The 27470-nt window shown below is 37.7% G+C and overlaps 1 protein-coding gene across 6 annotated transcripts in view; it reads right to left on the reverse strand.

Moving 5' to 3' along the window:
* Positions 1–5112: 5112 nt before the first annotated feature.
* pnt (ETS transcription factor pointed) overlaps positions 5113–27470 on the reverse strand; it is an 81145-nt gene continuing 58787 nt past the window's right edge. For 5 of the 6 annotated variants that reach the window (XM_089590942.1, XM_089590946.1, XM_089590941.1 and 2 more), the window contains 5 exons: positions 7035–7385; positions 6629–6919; positions 6240–6542; positions 5401–5698; positions 5113–5307 (listed from right to left, as the gene is read on the reverse strand). In XM_089590942.1, coding sequence (XP_089447068.1) covers positions 5244–5307; positions 5401–5698; positions 6240–6542; positions 6629–6919; positions 7035–7385 — 1307 coding nt within the window. In that variant the 3' untranslated portion in view covers positions 5113–5243. The remainder of the gene's footprint in view (positions 5308–5400; positions 5699–6239; positions 6543–6628; positions 6920–7034; positions 7386–27470) is intronic. The other variant, XM_089590943.1, reaches the window with a different exon arrangement.

A 27470-nucleotide genomic window follows, 5' to 3' on the forward strand; every position in this document is an offset into this window, starting at 1 on the left:
AATGACGATCCAAGTTGAATGGTCGAGTAAGTTCTCTTTTGCAACTCGCGCTTGAACGAAATAAGTGAGAGATATAGAATGCAAAAGAGAGAGAGAGAGAGAGAGAGAGAGAGAGATAAACAACGAAGGGCAGCAGCTGTTCTCTCTCTCTCCGTTGGCCACACACGACGACGTCGCGCCGTCTATCCGAGATTACCAGCCTTTACTATCTCTCTCTTTCTTCTTGCAACAACGGCCTTCGGGGGGGCACTTTCTGCCTCAAACTCCGTGGCGCGTGCACTTTCATTACGGTACCTGTAATACTTACATACTTGCATGCAGCATTTGAGCTGCTGCTTCTGGTCATTTGCCAAAACGCGTGTTTGCACGGGATGAATGCAAATTAACTTTGCTGCGTGCGAGCCGCTGACCGGCTGGCGGCCACTAATTGTAGTAAGTATATACTGCCAATGCCAGTGCTACTGCTCCTCCTATACGTGTACGTATACGTCCAGGCGTACGTATGCAGGCATCAACAAACAAACAACACAAGAGAAAAACTAGACAAGCTACCTATTGACTTATTTATTCCTCTTATGATGGGCTCCTTGATTTATGTATATACGTGTGTTTAAGCAGCCAATCGATTTGCAAACTAAATCACGGTAATAAAAATGTCAAGGAGGAAGTGGGGTCACACGGTCACGACTTGTTAGGAGTTTGGTTTCAAATCATTTAAATAAAAAAATTTTTAAAACTCAACTGGTTCTTTTGGTCACTTCACCAAAGGAGTTGCTTTTTTTACAATTTCTTATCAATAATGTTTTTAAAAACATGAACGTGGAAGAGAAGGACAAAAGATAAGTAGAAAAAAAAAGTGTTGACTCTCATTAGGTATATCGAATTCAATGTATGCTCTTTGATGTCACGTCATACTACAAGTTATAAAAATATAAACATTTATCAAAGTTTATCCCAAGGGGGCAAATTGACTTTTATAGTCATATTACACAGAGAGAGAGAGAGAGAGCGAGGGATGAACGATGCCTTCTTCATTTTGCTTACTACGAATTCTACATCAATTGAAACACGAACGGAAAAATTAAATTAAAACGGAACAGACTACACGCAATTTATGTTTTACACGAGTTTTGTGGTAAAAAATACACTAATCTTGTGTTCCAAATGACCCCCGCCGCGTGTCAGCTATCACCGTACACGAAATTATATGAGTAATTTTTAAACCCTCTCTCTAAGTCTTTTAGTTTACTTGGTCACAAAACTGCACTACATAATTATGGTGTACATTTGCACCGGTCAAGAAAAGGAAGTACTTAGCAGTGCCGTCGTAAGGTAGAAAAGTCAATAAGGAAGAGAGACGAGGAGGTGGGACAAGAAAGGTAGGTACAAACAAGTACAAGTACTTATAGGTACATAATAAATATAAGCATTGTACGTAGGTGACACACAAGTGAGCGCAAACTTTCCTTTGCTTGCGGTGATAAACAAATCGCGTATGTTTTAAGCTGTACGAGATTTTTTTTTTCCGCCTAAGTTGTACCATAACTTCGAAAAAAAAAGAATTAACAAACCGTACGAATTATTTTTATTTGTGTACGCACGAGCGCAAAAAATATGAAATATCGATCATTGACTACCAGTGGCTGTTTGGTATTGTTCCTGCACAATATTGCATATCGATACGACCATACACTGGTGTGTCGAAGCACATAATTAATTTATTCCTGAAACAGTTGGGTACTATTGGTCATAACATTTATTGCTCGATACACATGAGACCGCGGATAATTTAAAAGAAATTGTTGGATAATGCTTTGAAAGAAAATCACGCTTATTTTTTGTAACGTCAACGGAATCATACACCTACATGAGAGTAGGTACATTCGTATTTTCTTTGGCTCTGGAGCCCGTGGGTGGCAGTTGGCACTCGCTACGACATGAGCTGAGCACACATAGATGTATGGGGAATAACGTCGCGCCATCAGCCCGGATAATCGCCGCATATGCCGCTCAAGTACAAAACTCTCTCTCTCTCTCTCTCTCTCTCTCTCTCTTCGAATAGATACCTACGTATTGTAGTTACTAATTTTAGCTCAAATTCAATAACACCTACATAGTTGCCCAAAATTTTATAACTACGGCTTTTGTTATAAAATCCAATACCTGCGTACAGCGTATATTATTATGTACTTACGTAGAATTCGCTCCTCTTTCCCTCGGAGCAATCTGCATATTATCGAAAAAGCTCGAGTTTATAAGTGTAATGGGCTCGGAGAGAGGAGGAATCGGACTTTGCATAATTAATCGAAATAACGTGAATACACGGGTTTGTGTACGATAACGATGTTAAAATGCGTACACTACTTCAATGGAAATGAAATATATGATTTTTACAATTTTTTTATTGTCTTGCGTAACGTAGGTAAAATGTTGAAATACGTAGAGGGAAGAAAAAAAAAAAAAAAGTCAAGCCGAAGAAAAGAAAAGTCATAAAGGAGCGTTACCAGAGCAACAGCAGTAGCAGACTCGGGTGAGTTTTTAAAGAGGAGTAAGTATACTTATAAGTAAAGACAGAGTGAAAGAGAAACTATCGCAACAGAGCGAGTGTATACTACTTGTATGTATAAGTATAGGGAAACGAGGAAGCCGGTATAGAGCGAGAGCTCAGAGCCTCAGAGCACTGGAAGCACCATTCACCATATGATATACTTACAGCAGATGCACACAAGTAAAAGAATATATATATATATATATATATATATATCGGCCACACACGATGTTGCAGTAGTATGTGTAGGTTGAAAGATAGATGCAAGCGCGCTCTTCTGCTTTAGACTATAGACTAGACTCTGAGTCTGGATTGTATCATCTGGACGACTGTTGTACCTATAGGTAGTACATACCTATATGTATAATGTACCTACCTTAATTAAATAGGTACATACCCATCTATATCCCTACACCCACGCGTATGTGCCGCGCTTAGGCGGCATGTACGTAATTAGATATAGAGGGGAACGAGCGAATGATGGTTTTAGAAAAAGGGTACTTAAAAGTGAGTATAAATGAGTAAAAGCGAGACGGACTATCTGGAACTCTGAAAAGCCAGGCACGTGCGCGCCCCCAGAAGAAAAGACGTAGGTAGGTATAGTTGTTGGTTTATAGGTATAGAAGGAAGCGGCGAAAGAGCGGCCAGGAGGACATTGAAGCCCGCCGGGCCTCTGTACTGCTTGAGCTGGACCACCCAGCTCGACTCATGACTAGCGCGCGCTCTTCCTTCTCTCTCTCTCTCTCTCTCTCTCTCTCTATATTTATATATATATATATATATACATACACACGTCGTCGTTACTGCTTACTCATGTATATGGACTCACTTTTCCGCTGCCTTTTATTCTTATCTCAGTCATGCAATGATTACTTAAATGTATACGTACTCTACACACACCATACCAAAAACTCATAACGTCGACATTTTTCATCCAACAATGCACCCAATTTCTATTTATTCAACATTTCCCTAGCTATTATCATGTTAATAACTATATCCATTATTTATTTGCAAGTGAGTAACATTGAGCAATACATGGCTTTGTAACACATAAATCTACCGCGATACTTGTAACTATTCTACGTATATTTACTCTTTTTATGTTAAGTACCGGTGGTTCAAAAATACAAAATACGTTGTCAGATTATATACTGCTTGCGACGTGCCCCTTTCGTACGGGCAACCAGTTATTCATAGAGGTACAAGTTGTTGCGGTATCAACGAAAATTTTGAACTCTGTCGTTTACGAAGATGTATATTTTATCAAAATTTTAAGACTTATTTTGAGTATAAAATATAATTCTTAACAAATATAAAATAAAAAAAATTTAACATTTACACAATACCAAAAATTTTCAAAGTACACAATGATGATAATATAAATAATAATAATAACAGTAACAGTTACAGTACAATAAAAAATTTTTATTTAATATGTATTACACTCAATGTAATACGCCATGATTAGTTACCCGCGCATTTGCAACAAGAAATACCAACAATAGATATGGTATACTGCTGTTGATAATATAGAAATTATGCTAATGAATACAATATGTTTTCTTTGTATAGTTACTTCATATTCAATTATTAACCTATTGACATAATCGAGAGAGAGATCATTTTTACACACTGTAAAAGCAAAATTTATATGAGTAGGTTCATCAAGAATCAAACATAAAATATTGGTATATTATTTTATTGTAGTAAAATTAAAGTCATAACAATCACATATCGTGTCATCTATCAACGAGATATAATAACACACGTATTAAAAAGATGCGCCATAAATAATTTAGATGCATCATTGATAAATCGATGCCACAGTGCTTAAAAATCACGTAAACTTAAATATATGTATATATGTATACATATATTTTTATATAGTATGCCACATACACACATTTATATATTTATTTATGTATATGCATATACAAATATATAAATATATATGTGTGTGCATGTATGTGCATAAACTGTCTTTAAATTACTCTTACATAAATATTTCTAAAATCTTATGTGGCAAATCGATCGTCGATCGAAAAAAAAAAAAAAAAAAAGATTTCACATTTTAGCTTATTACTTTGAGGCACCAATGGTATACGGACCCTGTCTTTGGTACATACGACCGATTCAATTTCATTGCATTAATAATTTTTTTTTTTTCTTTCTTTCTTCATCTCTTTTATTTAGAGAAAAAAGAAGAAAAAGTAGAGAAAGCAGGAACGGAATGTACTTTTGTAGAGTAAGGGCCATTGATTGCTTGAGTTGCACGTCAAAAATTGTATTTTAAAACTAGAAGAACGGCAAATCTTACAACATTTTCAAATTTCTCTGTACTATTACTTTTTTCTTTTCCTTTGAATTTAGTCCATAAACACTGAAATGCGGCATATTCCATTCATTTTTCCACCTTTTAAACAATATATCGCACTCGCATACATTTTTTTTCTACACTTCATACTCTCCTACCTCTTCTTCTTTTTTTTTTTTTTTTTTTTTATTTTTTTATTTTTTTATTTTTTTTTTTTAATGAAGAAAACGCGATTACACACGAGTAGTTGAAAGAATGTTTGTTCTTGTTTAAACTATATAATCCATAGCCGAAGAATAGGTTGCCACGTCCGATCATCGTCATCGAAACTTATCTCTTCGGTGCTTCAATAACATAGTCCCAAAAAGTTTGGATAGTTCAGTCTTCCTCTTTCTTCTCGGGTTTCAAATCCACCATCGCGTGCAATTCTTCTGGACTGTAACTGTAACAAATTATGTTGCGTGACAAGACATTTAAATGTCAATGAGGTTTGAGGAATTTTATTGGAATATAAAGTTTAAGAGGAATAACAAACCCAAGAAGACTTTGGAGATCGCAGACGAAGCGATAAACGTAACGCTTGCCGGCTGTTTTGTGAATAATGTTTTTGTCATAGTAGTAGCGAAGACCGCGGCTGAGCTTTTCGTAATTCATCTTGGGCTTGTTCTTTCGGATGCCCCAGCGACGTGCCACCTCGTCCGGGTCGGTCAGCTTGAACTCCCATCCGTCGCCGGTCCACGATATAAAGCCCTGGCAGCTCTTGTCGGTAAGCAGCTCGAGAAGGAATTGCCAAAGCTGGATGGGACCTGAGCCCGTAAAGCAGGGCCCGCCTCCTACAATGAGACATAAAAATAATAATATCGATCATAGAGATTAAAAACAATTAATTTATATCACATCTGACAGAGGACACGAACATACTATCTAGTATTGAAGATTTTATTGATAAAATAGGAATACGTGTTAAATATTGTTATTTGTTTATATAATTAAACGAATATTACTGACTTTCGGATCGAGAGATGATGTACGAGACTTACTGAACTCATTTCTACTGTAATCAAGGTTAACATTCAACTATGTCAGCAATTATGCTCCAGGATAATTTTTACAAAAAATGCGAACGAACGTAACAGCGATACCTATTTCTCCCTTTTAATGCCTCAGTTTTTATTTCAACAGTTAAGTATAAATATACATATAGTGTATAATATGCCCATGGATTAGAATAAAAAAAAAAATATAATTAAATTTTTTTAAATTTACAGTAGAAACTTGAATCATAACCGAGGCATCGAACTTGTTGAAAGCAACCGAGGAAAGTAGATTTGCATCAGTATACTTAATAACAGGATGTTTCAACATTTAACTGACCGGCGTATCCAGCGAGCATGGCGCTGGGCAGTAAGGGTGGCTTTTGATGGTCCGGATTTTGGTTGCCCATGGACGAGGGATGATGCGAAGCATTGGCGGGATCCCGAGGCCCAAGACCCGCGAGAAAGGCTGCTTGGTGATGGGCCAGATGGTCAGCTGTGGGCCCGACGCTCCATTGTTCACCGACACCGCTGGGCACGTTGGCGCTACCGCTACCCGGTCCGGTGCTACCCGGCACGGTCTGAAACGGCGCCGAGTCGTACTGACCGTAGCCACCCTCGCTGTAACTGTCATGGTAACGACCTACCGAAGAAAGAGAGAGAGAAAAATAAATGCTCGGATCGCGCATGCATTACAAAGGGAGAAAGAAAAGAAAAAAAAAAACTCACCACGAGAGTAGCTCTTGAAGGGCGGTGGTTGGTATTTGGGCTCGAGTTGCATGCCACTGGCCTGGCCGTAAAACTCGGGCGAGCCGTCGAGGCCGTAGGGGTGGCCAGGATGGTGCTCGTGGCCACCGAGGCCGTGGTAATCCGCTGGCTCCTCATAGCCCGAGTAATGGGCCGGGTTGAGGTAGTTGTCAGCTCCCGGGCCGACCGAGGACCTCAGATCGATCTCCCCATTATTGGCAGCCTGTAGATGCTGCTGCTCATTGCTCGGAGCCTGGTGATTCGCGTACGCTGCTGCAAACAATACGTTTAATTACATTTAAAAAAAGAAAAAACAATAATATAATTAGAATATATAAAGGAATCGTGAAAAAAAAATGTGAATAACATATGAGGCGCATGTACTCACACTCCGATTTGAGCTGGTTGAGATTCCGCAGGTGGATGTAGGCATTACTGGTCGTACTGTTGTTGTTGTTGTTGTTGTTGTTGTTGTTGTGCGTGCTGTTGTTGTTGTTGTTGTTGTTGGTAATGTTATTGTTGTTGTTGCTGCTGTTGTTGTTGTTGTTGTTGTTGTTGTTAGTGACATTAGAGTTGGCAGATGGAGTTTGGGGCGTCAGGCCAGCAGAGGCCGTGGACGTGGGGTGCTGCTGGGAGCCGTTGCTACTCGATTGCGATTGAGGCGAATTTTCCCTGCGCCGGCTGTCTTGTGGCTGATCCTGCTGGTTGCAGGCGGGACTGCGTAAATGGTGGTAACCTCCTGCAAAGTAAACACCAGATGCTTGAGCCTTACTCACTCACTTGCTGACAAATGCTTTTGTAACATAGGTATGTTCACCTTTTACCCGAAACTGTTAAATTTGGTGTAGTCTGCTAATTCATTTGTTTTACCTTATCTTTTCAAACACAATTTGAGGGAAAAAATTTATCAAAAATTCAAGGAGAAATGTGAAATCGACCTGCGGTATCGGATAAAATCGGAAATCGACGATTGGGAGGAAAAAAGTGACGAGATTGGGCCGAGCAACAAATAACCAAGGGGACAATTAACACAGGAGCCAATTAAACTGAGAGCGTAATCAAAGATAAAAATTGCAACGAAAACGACGAAAATATTTAAATAATTATCAGCCAAATGAGTATTCATTTTAACTCTGGGAATAATGGATATTTTTTATATTTTATTGTTGATATATTTATATGACTGTGCCATAATCGCTGTGAAACATGGTTTGTAGGTACGTACTCAAAGTATAGTACGTATTCAATTAAATTAAAAGCTGATTAAAATAAATAGTGCATTGAAAATTGAAATGGACTCTAAAATCTGCTATTAAAGCCGATTGACTTGCTCCCGTCCAAAATGTCGATTCAAGTCGATTGACTTCAGTATCACTTTTGCCTATTGAAACCGATTGACTTGCCCAGATCCAAAATGCCTATTAAAGTCGATTGAAAATGAAAATATCCAAAAGTCCCATTATAATCGATTCATTTCAATCGACAAAATCGTGTGAGCCGATTGGACCTATTCAAGTCGATTAGTTTTGAATCGACTTGAATCCGTTTTTATAGCAGGGGTAATAAAGAGATAAAAAAAACACGCACTCCCATAATAACAGTAATATTGACTGTGCCAATGATACAATATATTATGATTGATCGTGTTAATTATTATTTATTGGTAACACATGCATGGTAAATGTTTCATGAGTTTATACACGTACTAGAACGAGAATATTCTCCATGCGATGTACAAGAGGCCGTACATAAGTAATAGTATATCGTCGCAGCGTTCTCCGGCATTTCGTCGGTACCTATATATACAGGCGGTCGCGCGCGCGCGCGCGCGGAACAACAGTGGAGAGAGCAAGGCGTCCCGACAACATCAGAGAGAGAGAAAGAGAGAGAGAGAGCTCGACTCGCATGCACTCCGACCTCGGCTGGTCGTACATTACGCGGCAGAGAGCGCGTGCTCGCGGGGGTGAAGCGCTTGGGGGCGGCGCAAATCGTCGATTGGCGAGGTCAGACTCCGCCTATCGGGACCTCCTCGGCCACTCTTTCCATCTCGCGTCGCATCCAGAGCGTATCTCAAATTCCTCTATACATGTGTTTTGTGTACATCAACATTCTACCTTTTTGAGTCTACTTACTCGTACATACCTATATCTGTATTTATCTGTCTTGCGCTCTTATGTAGGTACAACACCGACCTATACTTACAACGGGAAATTCATTTCCTCGGTTTACTCCCGACCGTATAGTGCTTATTTCATTTTACGCATCTTATCGGCATGTAAACGTAATTTTTCAGATCCATTAAAAATATTTTACACTTGTTTCGTAGCACGTCTGCGCAGAAAAATAGATCCCATGGGCTATATCCACCATTGATTGTATAAATATATACCTACTTGTGAGAGTATGCTTTCCGATTCACATTTATCAATGGGTAGGTACATCAAAAAGCGCACGCAACGTTGTTTTCCGCGTTCCCAAAGCATGTAAATTATTTGCACTTACGGCTGTTCCTCGATAATATGCGAGTTGTCGATGTCGAGGAATCGGAAAACTGCGGGTACAGTTTTTTCTTACTACTTTTACCGTTGAAAAACAACCCGTGGGCAATTAATCATACAATGATTTGTCTAGCGTTAAACAGATTTTTTTTCATCAACTTTTGGGTTGCAATAATAGCCGTGTAAATTTTCTCAGATGCAAATTTTCTTAGCTTGGTTTGGACTTGCGCGTTTTTTCCCTACAAAAGATTGCTTAAATTAGACGTGTAACTCTTCACTGGTAAGCACGCAATATACATTACATTTTTTCAACCCGCATATTTGCAAATAAATTTAACGACATTTAAAGAGAGCAAGATAAAATATAAATTGCGCAGGTATAATAAAGAAGCATGAAAAAAAAAAAAAAAAAAAAAAAAAAAAAAAAAAATTAAAGTGTATTTGTATACATACGTACGTATAAATAATACAAACGAATAAAATGAGTAACAGCCGACAAAGAATTCACATGGTTATTAACAAGATTATTTAGTAATTAGAATATTGTGCTTCAAACGAAAAGTACCAGCGAAATATAAAATTAATTAATAGCAATCACAATAGATTTACAAATAGTAATCATAAAACTAAGTATTGAATAATACCATTTAGTTTGACGTATAGGTATTGGTTGTGCTTTGTATATAAATATGTAGTAGGTATATTTTTCGGATGAATTTAGCAGCTTGTTTCGAGATCATATTAGTTATTGTTGAGCTCTTGAGTTATGAATTAATTGTTTAATGTAAAAAAATTTTTCGAAGAATGTGATACAATATATAGGTAGGTTTTTTCATACTGCTGAAAAATAATAATGGGTTTATATATTCAAGTCTAATAAAGTTGTAAAAAAATGAAAGAGAAAAGTTGTAACAAAAACCTGAGTCAAGTGATTGCACTTTAGATCTTCGGTGTAACTCTTTCCTAACGATTGTTAACCAATTTTAATGAATTAATTATTACACCAATCCAGTCGGCCAGATGCGAAGAACATCTTCTGTATTTTATTACTTTTAAAATAAATATGCGGATACCTAATGATGATGATGATGATGATGGCGCAATGGGTGCACGGCGAATGACGCCCTCTTCCCCCGTGGCTTAGCACCTGATGCGTCGAGGTGAAAAATTCAAAAAATATAACAGCATCACCGTTGACCACCAAAAATAAGCTTTCAGCAGTTTGCAAATATCCTATGGTTCGGTCAATAAATGTGTCTCAGTAAGTGACACTTTTACATTCCGTGCATTATAACAGGATGCTTTCAGTAGCCATCCTTAAAAATTCATTTTTCATCTTATACATCAGCTACGTGTATTCGATACCATTTCTCATCAATAGACTATTATTGACCAGTCATTCACTGCCACCATTTTCGGTCAAGCAGATAAATAGCATATAAAAAATATAAGCAGTCTTGAGGAGTATAAGTAGCTGATGTATACGGAATACAAAAGTATCCTTTACTGAAACACATTTATCGACCAAACAATAGGATATTTGCAAACTGCTGAAAGCTTATTTTTGGTGATCAATGGTGATGCTGTTATACTTTTTGAATTTTTTCACCTCGATGCGTCAGGTGCCAAACCACGGGAGGTCACAACATTTCCCAGCCTACCGGAAGTAAACCGACGTTAAAAACTAAAAAAATTTTTGATGACCAGAAGTATAATGATTCTCATAACAGTGAATAAGACAAAGATCCTGCATCATGTACATAGCGATGTAATTAATCACATACATAATTTTTGCAGCGTTGTCTTTTTACATTGCCGACAAAGTAATAGGTATGGGTACGTTTTAAACTCATTTATAGGTATAAGGAAGAATTATAAAATATATAGTATGTATCTTATGTATGATATTATAAATATAGGCAAAGACGACACGCGAAAGAGAGTAGGAGACAAGGTGATTGTGATGCAGGAGTTTCTTAGCGAGCCAGCATGCGTTACATGTGTATTATATATATACACACACATATATAGTTGTATTGGCGAAAGTGAGTCTCAGCCCCGCCCCGCTCCCCCTCGATTTACGTAGTTATTTGCTTGTTTTAACGTCATTTTTAATCAAATTATATTTGAGTGAGCTCCCCCCGCTACCCCTCGCTCCCCCTCCACCTCCACCCCAATAAAATACTTATTTATTTAATGTTTTACCATCATAAATGTTAAAAAATATACGGAATTTAATACCTAAGTCGTACCTCGTTTTTAGGATTTTTTCTAAGTCACTGATCATAGGTCTCCCTCTGTCTATTCGCTTCCCCTTACTCACTATATGTCTCTGAAGTACCATTATTTGTTTAACTTGATTGAACTTTTACCTTTCAAATCTCTTTCTGGTCCATGTCTACTTTACCCAAATATAAAATTCTTGATTACTTGAGGACTTTATTAAGTAAAAGACAGAATTCAGGAGGGGGTATAATTTAATAGACAAACACAATTAAGCTTTTAAAACAATAATTCATTCTGTTAGCTTAATGTTGTGACATTTTATGTGTCATTTTAACCCATCTGTTCTTTTAAAACCCTTTCCACATTTTTCACATATTTGTTTTTCATGGTTTTTATGAATTAACATACGTCTGTTTTAATGTGACGATCTTCAAAGTTACATATTTTTGAATTACTGAAAAATTTCTAGCTAAACAATATTTTTAATTTCTGATTTATTCTCGGATGCAATTTGAATAAAAATTCTTTTTGGATTCTTACATCTTAATAAAGCAACGTATAATTGTCCGTAAGAGAATAAAGGTTTTTTAATATACAATCCTAAAGAATCAAAACTCTGTTTTTCTGATTTTTTAATAAATATAGAACATGCTAATACAAAGGGAAACTGTTTTCTTTAGCAGACAAAAGGTAATGATAATAAGGTACCAGAATTCAATGTTATTCTAGGAATATAAACTTTGCTTTTTTTTCTCCCATAATTATTTCTGTTTCTATATTATACTTAAATAATTTTGTTATTTTTAATCTTGTGCCTCTACAGAGACCGTCTGATATACTTAAAATTCTTATTAACACTACTATAGCATTTATTTTTAATTTTAATTCGTGTAATGGAAGAGCCTCTCCAATATTATTTCAAAATACTATTGGAAAATTAAAATTTATGTTAATTTAATTATGTTAAGTAATATGTTTTATCAACTCCTTTGTGAGTCACGTATTCTGCTGTTGTGAACTAATTTTCAGCCTGCATTGATAAGTACACGAGTAATGTCGTTAATTTGTCTACTCAATCTGTTAGTGGGGGGGTTGGCGCGCGGAGGGCGCAGGGGGGCGTTAGCCCCACTAGTGTATATATATATATGTGTGTGTGTGTGTGTGTGTGTGTAGAAAAACAACAGCAGTGTAACGACATCCTAACTCGTGAACGGCTGAGGGATCAGGAAAAGAGCCCGAAGAGAACAGGTGCTCTATCGGCTTAAAAAAGAGAGAGGGGGAGAGAACAGCAAGCAAAGGGCCGCGCCGTAGGGCACACGCCACTGTTGTATATGTCTTTCGCTCCCTCTTCTTGGTCGCGGCGCGCCATATATATAGTTACACATGTACAATCAGCAGCTGCTGCTTATTTTAAAAGTAGCAGCGGCGGTATACTTACTTGGTGTGGCCACGATACCAACGCATAATGTAACTATAACACGGACACTCTACTTGTTACACGTTTCTATACAGCTCTCTCTCTCTCTACTTTTAAATTTGAGGAATCTTTTTTTTAAGGAGGGGGGGGCTCGCACTCCTACCTATGGGTGGCAAAGGGTCGCCTAAAGCTTACAATTTGACTCGTGCGTTATATGGTTACTTATGTACATCCATGCTAAGATAAGACTTCTCAAAGAACACTTTAAATTCTCCGTCAGCACACACGCGTGATATTTTCTTCTCTTCCCTTTTATTTGTTTTTTTACTCGCTCGATATTACTCAAGTGTTACTGCCGGAAATATGAATCATAAAATCATTTAACAATCGGTCACTTATTCACGCTTTGTTTTCTCAATCACGCGTCAGGTGTGCCATGTGTTAACTTGCTGTTTTAGGATTCAGATTTACTGCTCGTGAATACAACCAATTGCATGGAAACTCAGATCTTAAAAGCTGACCAGTAATTCTTGATATTACTTTTTTAATGTTTTTTCGTGCCATTTATTCAAGCACAACTGTCCCATAGAGGCGCCACGTATTTTTACCAGCACCGGAACAATGAGTGCTACCACACAAAAGCTCTCTTTTTCTTTGTGCTACGTAATGTTTGAGCCTAAAACAAGAAGAGTCCGATAGTCCTAAATATTTTGTGTGAAATAGACGTTGTAGTAGTTAATGTCCAATTCTTTTACCGTCAATTAAGCTGATGCAAAGATAAAAAAACCTGTTTTCTCGCTATGACTTTGCAAATTAATATTCAACCACAAACACAAATTTATTTATCCACCAAGTATAAAATGATAAAAGCTGCATAAATGAAATTGCAGGGGTGGATTTACATTTTTTCCTCGATTGTTTCTACAGGATGGCCGAAGAATTGCTACTCAGAATAATTTACGCAACCTCTAACATTCAATCATTTGAACTTACGTATTCATATCAACGTGTATATTCTGTAAATTTCTGTCGTTGCATTAAATTTAGGTGCCATAAACTAAAAATTGAGCACGTTAAAAAATTAACAATGTTAATGTGTTAATCAAGCACTGTTTATAACTCTTATAGCGTGTTTAAAATAAAGAAATTTATGTCCCCACAATTAAAAGTTTTATGGATTATCCCATGTACCCCTGTAGAGCTAAATACATACTGCCCAATGAAAACTGAAAGTGATTCCGTGGTGCAGCTGTTTTTCATTTTCTTTTTTTTCTTTTCCTCCTTCGTTTGATTCATTTTAACATCATTTACTATTTCCCATCATAAGATTTTGAGTGTGTTTTAATCAATCGGTATGGTAGGAAATTCATGTATTTTCCGTTTGATGTAACGTTTGATTCCAATTGTTCTAAGCACGACCCATACATGCATAGAAGTACCTAATGATACATAAGGTGGTATGAATAGCTCTCATTACTCCCGTCGTGTATGGTTACAATTACATGTATATACGTGCCAAATCAAGTTTTTCGAATGACTCGAGCAACTGTTATTTAAATAAATTTGAACCAAAGGTAGCTTCGCGTGTCCGATCTTTGTGAAGCTGATGTATTAAACTCGACATGTTTTACGAACGGAAATTCCGAACATTTTTCTATACTGCTCGTAGACAAAAAAAAATAGATTTTGAACTTGAAGTAATAAAAAAATTAATTTAAAATGTATGTTTCAAGAGCAATGTATAACATAAGATTTTATTTCAGCGTTGCATGGTCCGTATTGATGACTTTAAATTAACTCTCAAATAATACCACGGCAAAAACAACAAGTCTAAAAAAAAAAAAAAAAACGAATATATTAAAATAATATTAAATTTATGAATAGTAGCTCAGTCGTTAATTATAATGAAAGTTGAAACCGAGTCGACGATAAAATCCCAGCCAAACATCATTACTCGTTAAAAAGTAGGGATAAAAAAATACAATGAAACATTTGGACCAACGGATTTATTGTAATTAGGTACTTCCGTTTAAAAATATGTATTTTTCGGAACATATTACCCTTTCGGTGCGCACCCCCGTTTTTATGTTTCCCTTGCCAACGTTTGCTCATGACAGGTCACGTGTTTGATTAAATATAGTTTGTTTTATATTTTATTTTATTTTTTTTACAAATCACGAAATGTTGCGTATTCTGTTTGAAACTAATTTCTTCCCGATTTCATCAAGCAGTTGGGCTTCGAGGGACTATTTATTGTTCAAGATACCTTTGCAAACCAAGCTCTTTTTCGGCGACACAAATGTTTACTGCTTGTGAACGAACGGTTAACTTTTGTGAACTTGTAGTCACCTTTTTTTTTTTTTTTTTTTTTTTTTATCGGCAAATTGAAGAAACATCTCTGATGAGGAATACCGCTATTGGCATTTAAATCTCCGGTGATGCGCTTTCAAAGAAAATAACACGTCCACACACTGTTTGCGGTACTTAGGCGTACTTTAAAGATATCGAGGAAAGCACGCCTGTAGGTATATATGCCTACAATATACCATTCGCGAGTTTTACGTTCAGTGACGGCGCAGCTTCAGATTCTAAATACCTATACATGATTTACTTATTCCTGAAGCTCCAAAACAACTCACGAACACAGCTTGTTGGTAATTTTTTTTCCCCCCTTCTGCGTGACTTGGCATGAAAAATTACGAAAAATTACGAAAAATCTGTCCTCGGTAACTGTCCAGTACGACTACTCGTCTTGTTTCTTATTTTTAAATGTCAGTATCGGTTAATCAGAAAATGTCGAAATTCTTATTTCCAATGGGAGCAATATGTGCCTTACAAGAAAAAGTAATTTGCCAATAGAGATAATAAAAATAATAATAATAATAAATAATGCATTATTGCATGAAAAGGGAATATAATATGCAAGTAGTATTTTCAGCCTTCCAACATTTTAAAGACACGAATGAGTACATAGTATACAATGTATACACAAGTAAATATTATATAGGTAAGAAGCGGACGATTAATTCCCATGTGTCCGCACGCACAATACAACACATAAGTATGCTGGGCGATGGGAGGATACACATAATGTTGGTATAGGTAGATCTTATATGCGAAGGAAGGCCACTGAGGCACGAGAGCTGGCTTCATTCACAAAAGGCCGCAGGGAAGACTGCTTGCTTGCAGCTCATTCACATATCTCCAGTTTCCCCAAGCAGAGCTCGCGCACACCGCAGCCTAGTTTACCTACTTACTATATATATATATATATATATATATATATATATATATATACACCTTCCTATGAGAGCAGAGAAGAGAAAAAGAAGACGACGCAGAAAAAGGAGAAATACGTATAGGTATACTTATACCTATAAGAAGTGAGAGAAGACGGCGTGCACGCGCGTATATATATATACCTGCCTATACTACTCTGAAAGTCCCGTGCGGGACCAGTCAGCCGGCCAGCTACCCTGCGCAGCGGAAACGGAAGCGAGAGCGAGACAGCTCTATGTACCCATACGTACACAGTGTACACACTTATACTCCAACCGAACCGAGGGAGTCACTAATATGTATATTACTTAATGTGAACACGCGGGTCCCATCGACTCATGAGAATCGACGTACTTGTATAGGTACATATATATATATAGCAACGCCACGCACGTTTTCCATACGTACACATCAGATTCCACAGAAAACTTTTGTCCCATGTTTTTTTATGTTCCACGCTTAAAAAAACGTGTGGAAAAATTCGGGAAAACTCATTTACTAAAGCGGGCTCTTGTATTTTACATTAGTCACAGAAAAGAGGATGATCAATTTTTTCGCGTTTTTCCAATTTACAAATGATAAAAATTTCTTGGGATTATTATCTGGTGGCTCGTTGTACGAAAATAATTTACTCCATGATTTATTTTTTGTTGAACTCCAAGTACATTTTATAGTTAAAAATTATCAAAAGCTCAAGATATTTTTAAACTTGGCGAATTTTTCAGCAAAGAATTGAGAGGCGGTCGGAGTTATAACTTGAATTGATCCATAAATAAAAAATTTTAATTCCAATCTCTAAACGTCCGTGGGAGAGTACGATATTATTATTATTATTATGCCAATGTCTAAGAAATATCGAAAAATGTTTTACTGCACAAAAAAGTGAGCCTCGAAAAACTCATTTTTAATTGGCGTGTGCACGTCTGCTGTCAATGAAGGGATGAAAAATAGGTACACATACACACGACAGGGTGTTAATTAAGTCGATGTATAGCGTGACACTCTCGCTATACTTGATAATTTTCACCGCATAACACCAGCCCAGGGATGGTTTTCTAAATAATAATTATAAAGTTCAACATAATACACGTACAATTAATAAATAAGCGCCCTAACTCGTATGAAATGGGTGTATAATCTTCATTGCTGATGGGTAACCAATCTGAACTATACTAGACCATACGAACGGTCATTGCAAAGAGCCGGGGAAAGATGTGTGGTATATGAACGAGTTATCGATGATACCTGGTGTGTGTGTAGTTGCATCAAGAGACATGCTAGACGGAGCGACGACCGGACCATTTCTGCACTGTTGTTGCTGCTGTTGTTGTTGTTGTATCTGCACCGCCAGATGCCTTCGATGCTGCTGCTGATGATGGTGATGTTGGTGCAGCTGCGTTGCGGCGCTGTCTTGATTATTGTAGGAGGGATGGTAGTCAGCGTAAATCGGTTCATGCGCGGCCACGAGGCTGTCCAGCATCGAGAGCACCATTTCGGGTTGCGGCGGCGGCGGCGGCAGCAGCTGGGACTGATAGGGCTGCTGAAGCTCCAGCTGTAGGTCGATGTCACCCTTCAGCTGTTGTTGCTGCTGCTGAAGCAACAGCTGCTGTTGAAGGCCGTTGTTACAAGCGTAAGGCCCAGTGGCGGGTACGATAGCCGCCGTCGCCACTGTACAGCTCGTTGCGATTCCCCCTGGCGCCGCTGTAGGCCCCGAGCCCGGCGTCTCGACGCTCGCGACGCCCGCCGTGGCGCCGCGATTGACCCGCGGCGACTCCTACTCCCCTGCACCGGAATATTGCAGATGCCACAGGCCTCAAGCTCAATCTTGGGACCGGCGGATCAACATCATCGGCCCGCGAGGGACCGAGCAACACTTGCCAGGCCCTGCTCTGGCTCATCTACCACCGATACACAAGTAGGTCTGTATGTATTGTATCCTTGCTTATGCGTTACTATTAATACTCGTGGCAACTTCTTTTTTCACTTTTTTATTTATATACCTGCTTACTTACTGACGCTACGCGCCAACAACGGTAATGACACTTTTCCGGCGACTACGAGGAATACAAGTAAAAACACCACACTTTTGAGTGCAATACTCCACAGCGGCTGCACTAATCAAAACTTGTCGTCTTCGTGCTTGAATTCATTTTTTTTTTTTTTTCTCTTCCCTCGAGACAGGTTTCTCGTGCCAGGCGGATTTTCATTCTCAATGTACTAATTATTATGATACATGAACGAACAAATTAACAAAAAAAAAAAAAAAAAAAAAAAAAACAGGTAAACTGATTGAAAAAACTCACAATATGAAATTGTGATCGACGAAGGTTGTGCTAATTTACCGGTAGACACAATAATTTGTTAATGCACCATTAAAACAAAACAACAACACCAACATCTTGAGTGCGCGTGCACTTTCTTAATAACTCGTTGGACCAAATTTTACGGAAAAATCGGAATCGTCCATTCAAGGTGCCTGATGTGGCCATATAGCACAAGGAATGCACTTTTTTAGGTGTAACGTAACATGTTGCTTCCAGAACTAGGGTTAACGCGAATTGAAAATTCGAGCGCCTTTATATCGTAACCACTTGACGCGCGAGCACGCATGTCACTGTGACGGAGCTACGGAACGTTTCCGCTGATGAGCCTCGGTCTCACTCGGAGCCGCCGCAGCGGCCACCACCGCCACCCCTACTTACGCTCTCTCTCTTGTGTGCCCATCATGTGCCCCACTCTCTCTCTTTCTTTCCGCCTGTTGCTGTTTTCTTTTCTCCTCTTTCGCCTTGCTCCCTCCATGACACCGAGTTATATATATATTCCGAGTATATACCTGTACTTATTACCGATTCTTTGCTCGTGCAGATGTGTAATTTTTGTATATATTTAGGTATATATACGTATGTTCGCGTACACACCCTTCCGCAATCTTACTTCCGATATTCCAACGAGTCTGTAAGTTTTCAATTTTCAAGTAAGCATGAAAAGCACGATAAATTTTATACAAGATATAAGGTAGTCACGAGTCTACTTCGCCTGTTCCCACGCGACAATTTCAATTAATTATGTCGTTAATTTTGTTGTTAACCCACCAGCCACGTACTCTATCTAGACTTACTCGTTTATACATGATTGTCGACACCGGTCAGCTCTTCATTTCTCATATCTTGTCATGATAATGTAGTCCATGGGTACCTATACGTGTTATTTACTACCTCTATCCCTCTATGTTGCGACCGTAGAACGTATACCTTATATACTTCTTACACACGTTCCGCATTCACCGAGAGTGGGAGTGTTACACGGTGGTGGGGGATACCGCGCCGAAAGAGTACCACGGGAGGGGTGAAGCGAACGCCTCCATCCCCCTACCTAAGATCCTTCAACTATAACCACCTGCTGCTGTGTGTTGCTATATTGAGTACAGGTACTAAGTATTATGTGCGCTGCTGTATACCTACCTACATTGCTTTTGCAGCTACAACCACCAGATGAACCTACTCAGTCATATACTTATTGTATATAATACAATCAAGTACTTCTTACAACAAAATCTATATTATACATATTTGCCTTTTCCTTCTTTTTACTTTGGATCCTTCCATGGACAGGAATTAAGTTGATATAATTATCTATAATAGTTCTGCAAGCTGCTGGTTACTGTAGTTAACGCGAGTTAACGATATAGATGGATACGATACCAGTAAAACGTGATTGATCACAAGGGCAACGGCTTCGTATATTACATCTTGCACCACAACTTTTTTGTTTTTCATGTTTAATCACGCTAAATCACTTGACGTTAAGGGTAATTTATTTTTTAAGAACAACAGCCCTTGAAAGCTTCCCTTAATAATTTACAAGACCGATAGCTTGATGAATTGTCAAGTCAATCGTAACTTCGACTCTCATGAAAAACAATACTATTTGGATTTTACCAAGAAACGTGATTTTTTTTTTTTCTCATTATAATGTACCGACGACTTTTGTACTTTGAAAATTGGCTTGTTGAATTACTACTAATAAGAATTAAAAAATTATTTGCTCGCACGGAATAATCAACTTGAAAAATTTTAATCTAATTAATTTTCGTATGGGGTGACGATAAAATAAAAGTTTGTGAAATACCCAATTCATTAAAAAATAAAATAAAAAAAAATAAAAAAAAATGTGACGCATGAAATCTGTTACCTAAAATATATAACAGATTAACAATTTGCTCAATTTGCTAAGTTTGTTGTCAAGTCAGTTTTTTTTTTTTTTTTTTTTTTTTTTTTTTTCCTGTTCATGGTGACTAGAATTTTAATCAGAATATCATTATGTATACTATTTTACTTGTTGAAACCCCTGAGTGACCTTGATTTTCTCGAAACGGCTTCTGTATGGATGGTGCTAATATCCAAAAACAAAAAAAACTTATCACGAATACGTAAGGATACAACTAAAATAATAATATTGAACAAATCGGGTGTAGGTGTAGAAACGAAGGATACAAGATACAACAGGGCCCCAATGGCATACCAATTGCGTGCGTATCGAGGGAAGATACCACGAATAAGGTATAAGAGGGGGAGGGGAGGGGGAAAAGACCTTAAAACTGTAATAAGATCGTTAGAAATTGGAGTACCTACCCATGTATGCCCATACTGGGAGGATATGGCGGAAGCAACAATTTTTCGTCAGTGAAGCAATCGCACGGTAAAAAGGAAAGAAAAATACAAGAGAGAGAGAGAGAGAGAGAGAGAATGAGGAGGAACCCTATATAGCTGTTGGCCGTCACGTGTGTGAGTATACGCATCACCACCACGGCGAATGGGCCTATATATAATAGTGTATAGCCTATTTTTGAAAGGGGCCCCGTTTTCGGGATCGTCTCCGTACACATGATGGCAGCGTACAGTGACGAGCGGGCGGGCGGGTGAGCGAGCGAAAAAGAGAGAGAGCCCGGGAGACAGAGAGAAGAGACCGGATGTCGAGGGACGAGGTGGAGGGTTGGCGGTGCGGTGGCTCTCGCACGTGATACCGAAGAGGCCGGAAACGCCATCCCTCCCTCTTCTTCTCACCCGCGTATACGTTGGCATGGGCTATATGGCGCGTTATTCGTGGCGCGCTACTCTCACTCGGTTCCTCCACTCTCTCCCTCTCTTATTCATCCGTACTATATATATATATATATATATATATATATATATATATGTGTGTATAGGTATGTACGATCCTTCGGCTTCGGAGAGTTCACACTGTTCACAGTTCTACACACATTTTTCCCAAGCGAACAACATAAGCACGTACATGTATACACATACGTATATGCCTGCATACGGCAATGAAGACGCGCCTGCCTATAATATACATATACGCGTTACGTGCCCCCCTCCCTTACACGTATCCACGGAATAGGTATAATATTAGCAGAATAGCAGTTATAATTAATGCAGGTCCTCTGAGTCAACGAAGGGAGTGGGCGGCTATTTTTTCGACACACACACACAAAAAACTGAAATAGTATCCAGCTCGGAGCGCTCGGAGTGCTCCCAAAATGTGTGGTCAATGTAATACGTTTAATACATTTACTATAGATTTTTGCCAATCTGAGCGCTCCGAGCTGGATAAATCAACAAATACTAATATATACGTGCATGCAGAGGGACATGGGCATTCATGCAGGATACACGGCAACAACTTTTTTTTTTCTTTATTCCTAAAATTGCTTGTCATCTGTCATCTTCTCCTTTCTTTGTCTAATCGTCGTATCGGTGGCTTGGTCCCCAAGTATTTCATGCGTGTTTTTTATTCGTTGTTAGATCGATTTATTCATTAGTTTAAGAAAAAAAAAAATAATAATAAAAAAATAAAGAAATAAAAATTGTACTATCCATGTATTTTTTTAAGTAACTCCTGACGGATGAAAATCTTTGTACCTTAGAGGTGACCTTGGAAAAAAAAAAAAAAAACTTTTATTCAACTTGTCAAGGCTCTAGAATATTGATCATGTATACGTATATTATGAGACAACTCGTAAGAAGTTGTATTTACAAAAACAATACACACTTCAAGCTCGATCCGCGTATGTTATACATTTATAGGTATAAGTATACTTGGAGATATTTTTTTTTTTGTTCCAGCGCGACTCTTTGCGCACTGTTCTCCAAGTAAACTCGACGGACATAAAATAAGTATCATGAATGGAACGAAAGAATTAAACGCAGTAACGAGTAGAAAAGAGATATCCAGACTCCCAAGGTCAGCTCGGACTAACACAACTCGATCCTTCCGTACGTAACGTTACGTGTAGGTAGGTATACAGGTATATATAATAATATCTACTCGTGAATCTATAACTGTACGTATATAACGTAATATATAGCATACATAGGTAGGTACATAAATATGTATATACACAAACGGTCTTTCATTCATGACATCCTGCACTGATAATGTTGCTGTAAGTATGTGTAGATACAGCTCTGCTTCTACAGCAGTCATTCTCTAAATCACAAGTACGTACGCTGCACTCGCAAATCTTTTCATTATATTGCATCAAGTATATAATTAGGATTATACACTTATATGTATCGCAAGAGACGTAGAGCGGGTGCTGCATGCGGCCCGTCTTCACACATGTGCAATCGTACAAGAATTACTTGTGTAAAAAAAAAAAAAAAAAAAAAAAAAAAAAAACCCACTACTTACTCTACAAATATGCATGTAGGTAGGTATTGTGCGTACATGCTTTCGCGACATACTCATGCAAATATAATAAAAAAAAATAAGTAAATAAATAAATAAATGCACTTTTCACGCAGGTACACTGAGCAACCCAATTCTTTGAATCAAAGAAAATTTCTTTACCCTCATTCCGTTAAATATTTTCTTATGAGTAAAAAAATATAAGTTAATTGAAAATAATATTTTATTAAATTAAAATTTTCTTTTTTTTAATTATTAATTTCTCATTTAGTTGTACGAAATGTTTTTTTGGATCGACTAAATTTGTTTCAATTAAAAGAAAATATTCAACAGAATGAGGATAAAGAAATTTTCTTTGATTCAAAGAATTGGGTTGCTCAGTGATATACGGCTATAACGATGATCAGTTGTACAAATTAATCACAAATGTGTTTATTGCCTTTGTGTCACGAGTGAATGACATGCAATTATTAAAAATATCCGCACTTGTGTTGGTCCGAATTTAACAAGCAAGACGATAATGTTGTCATAGGTAAGGCACGAAGTGGTGCAACAAAGTAAAAGAAGTACTTAGCGACTGGTGGACAAGAGTTTTCATGGGATGCCGTATAATTATTATATGCTTATATTGTAATCGGTCAACTTGGGACGGATGACAATTATTACGAATTCGCGAAACGGCGCAAAGTGCATAGCCGAAGCAAATAACATATTGTAATAATAGGTAGGTATACATAATATATTATACGACACAGTATAAGATTGTTTATAATAACATTACATACATTACACTTGTATGTTACTATATGTCACATACAGTAAAAATAAAATTTAATGGACATGTATATGTGTATATATTATGGTGTAAATGTAATGTAATAATATTGTTATGTGCATCAGAAGTAGAACTTGATTCCCAAAATGATTGGTCACGAGTAAGTAGGGCGTCGCGTCGTCGTCGAATAAGAAGACAGAAATACATAACGCAAGCTAGGGGTATCGAAGCGCATAACACATAATAAATGTATATACACGTATAAGTATGTGCACGGATACGCGTGATGCCCCATCGAATGAACCAGCCAGCATCAGACGCGTTAAGATCTTTTTACTACTCCGGCGCCTTTTTTTTCTCTGCATCTGTGCAAGTGATGTAGGTATCTCTTTTTTTCCCTATATCTTTTTGAATGTTCACCGCAACAACGTATTGGTTAATTATAAAATATCGTGTATATATATATGTATGTATACCTACTTAATACCGCGAGAGCTGCAGGATATATGCAATAAGATGATTATGGTATAATGATGTACACTTAGGTATACGTACACATTGTGTTGTTATAATATAGGTACAAATACAAATGAAGTGTGTGCGCAGAGTATATAATATCATTGGTGTAAGCGTTTGGTCGCATTTGGTGCAAGCAGAGGCAACGATCCGGTCGTTGGTGCACGACAACGATGATGGGTAAGTATATATATGAATGGTGGTGGTGGCATCAATCGGTGTCTTGCTCTGAAACGAAACAAACTCCGAAAGCTCTCGCGTTACAACCGGAAGCCGTAGGGTGAGGACCTGCTTTGCTTGGTATATATACATATACTCGTACACGCGCGGTTATATATATATACCTATAAGGGCCCAAGTATTTTATTATACGCAACACATGTGCTGCAGTACACGTGAGTATGCGTACTATATACGTACAGAAAGAGTTTCGCCCTATTACATTGTATTACGTATCTACTTACCCACACTACACGTAGGTATATATATACACCTACATTATACATACGTATATATATAATAAATAAGAGCAAGCGATTTATACGTATATAATATATACTTATACTATAAGCAGTCCTGGTGGTGTGCGTACAGAATGATTCCCTCCCCTCCTCGGGTGCATAAGTTGTGTCTGCAACATGTACCTATATGTATATATATATATATATTATACCTACCTACGAGTGTCGTATTCTCAAATAAGCTTGGCTTCCATTGAGTAAAACTCTCTCTGCTCCAGCCTACAATATCTACGTGTGTATAATATATAGGTATGTGTATACACATATACTGCGCCTCCCACTTTTCAATGCACCCTCCTCTTCTTTCTGCTTCGAGTTCCTCATCGTTCCCCTTTCAGATCGCCCACTTTGGTGCCCGATGTCGTTATCTCCAGCGCCTCGACACCATTCTCCTCCCCTTCTCTGCCACGGCACTGATGCTTTACGCGCTTCCTATAGGCGTTACCCCACGAGACCTTCTTTGCCCAGAATGCGACTTTCACTTTTTAGTTTTCAGGAGAACTACCGTTCCTCCCTCGTACCTACCACCTACTGCTTACACTTAACTGATAAGTACTCGTTTCAAGGCAACAGATGCGTGCAAGCGCGCGCGAATCTTACGAGGCGGTTTCACCTAAGGTAACCGATTGTTGTAACAATAGTGTAAAAATCTGTATGATAGTCTGAAGGAAAAGGCAACCACAACAAGTGGGTGGCACATTGTTTTGTTTCCCGGACACGATATGTATCTCACTATTTAACATATAAATATAAAATTATTATTATTATTATTATTATTATAAAAACACAATAGTGCTCCCAAAATGATTATTATGATGGTGTGTGGGCCACTCTACGATGTGGAGACTGAAAAAAAGCATCCTCGGAGGTAGCTGGGACTCTGTAATGGCTCACATCTTTTTTTTCTGGAAAAATCTAGACCACTTTTTTTTTTTTTTTTTTTTTTAATTTTCCAATTTCAATCAAGTAAGTAGCTCTTTTTCATATTTTATTCCCAGTATTATTGTATTCAATTCTCGAAATTCGCCCAAAAGCAAAAAGAGTCTATAAATAAAAAAAATTAAAAAATGTATCTCAAAAGTGTACCAATGTCTAAGATGTATATGTAATTTACCTGGACCCTCCAATACTTTGTTAGATCGACGAAAAACTTTTCTACTACGTTAAGTATATAGATCGAATAGGTATATAAAATAATTGTTTACTAAAGTAATGACCCCCCAACGAGCCCTGAGACAGAATCTTTGCGCCAGTGGCTTGCGACTCGATGATGATGATCCTAGTCGAGAAATCTCACTTTTTTTTTTTTTCAACAAGACGGATGAAATGGGACCCCGTTTCGTCTCAGAAAATCAGGGATGACCAGCTAAGGATTTTGAATGCATGTAAGAAGAGGACGCGCGTACATGAGCCATCGTATTAAAAAAAACGGAACTCGGAAGAACATAGCAAGTTTCGCTGCCTCCTGGTAGTACGTAGAAATATTACGTACGTGTATGTAGGTATACACACACATTTTTACCCACTTATAGTATTCAAGGGCAGCATCGAAGCTTTATCGGCATAAATCATGACGTGTATAGTTATAAGATGATATAAATATGCCGTGTAGATATAATTAAGTATCCGTATGTTGTATATTGATAGTCAATGGGGACGAACAGTCCTTGCGTCCATCGGTCATCAAAATGCACTAGCAGTGAGCAACTAACTATATATACTGATCGGTAGGCGCAGCTCGTATTATCATTTCGACATCAGAGTCGGCATCGATGCGGCAATGAAATTGCAGGGTCACACCGCATGAAAGACGTCACACACCACCACTATCATTTTTTTCCAAGCTACATGTCCCTTAGTTCTCCTCCTCCTCCCCCCCCCCCCTTCTCCTATAAATCTTGCTGCTTATTGTTTCATGTCACATATATTATGTACATGTATTATACTGTTCGCTCGGTGTACAATTCCATCCCACCCCATCGGTAAGTTTTTTGTACGTGAAGTCGCTCCCACCCCAGTGTATTTGGCTTTATTCATCATCTAGAGTTCATCAACTGCGTGATGACACTTATTGTTTACTACGGTGCGTTACAACACATTAACAAATGATGACAGTTGTACGGAAAACATAAAAAAAATTAGCGCATCGAGGCTTGAAGGATATAAAACATTCTCCCAAAAATTTAAAAGATCTGCACATTTGTAACAGGCATGTTTGATAGTCAATGGGCCAATTGGATTCATCAAGGTTTTATGAATACCTATAATACTTGAATTACACGAGCACATAAATAGTAGATTGAAATGTATTAACGTCAATGGGTATGGACTATTACTGGTGCGAGTTACGTCCATGGCCAATAACATTAAACATATACAAGAATAGGAGGAGGGAGGAAGAGAAAGAACAAGAAAAGGAATATTGTATGCGAGTGGAATAAAAAAATAGGGTTGTGTAGCTTGTCGTCGATTGAATTGTACTTTCGTATTGATTCTTAAGTCCATTCCTAGTGCGGCTTGATTATTATAAATTATAGTCGGACTGTACGTAAGCAGGGATGCAAATAAAAAAATTAAATATAATAAAATTTATCTCAATTTGGCACTGTGGCTCTCCGTAATGTTCGTATTTTTATTGTTGTTATTATTTAGCGTAAAATCGACGTGTGCGAAATAGTATATGGATACGAATGAAAGGTTGAACAATGAACAGGTATGCTTAATATTCACAATGAGTATGTTACGTTGCTATACGTGGGAAATATTAAAATAATCGTTCTGAATGTTACGCGTGTGTAAAGAGACGCATCCCATCCCCATGCGTAGTAATAATAATAATAATAATAATAATAATAATAATAATAATAATAATAATAATAATAATAATAATAATAATAATAAT

The sequence above is a fragment of the Copidosoma floridanum genome, unplaced genomic scaffold (assembly GCF_036245765.1).
Source record: "Copidosoma floridanum isolate Cflo_tuat_1 unplaced genomic scaffold, Cflo_Japanese_pri ptg000013l, whole genome shotgun sequence".
NCBI classification, from domain to species: domain Eukaryota; kingdom Metazoa; phylum Arthropoda; class Insecta; order Hymenoptera; family Encyrtidae; genus Copidosoma; species Copidosoma floridanum.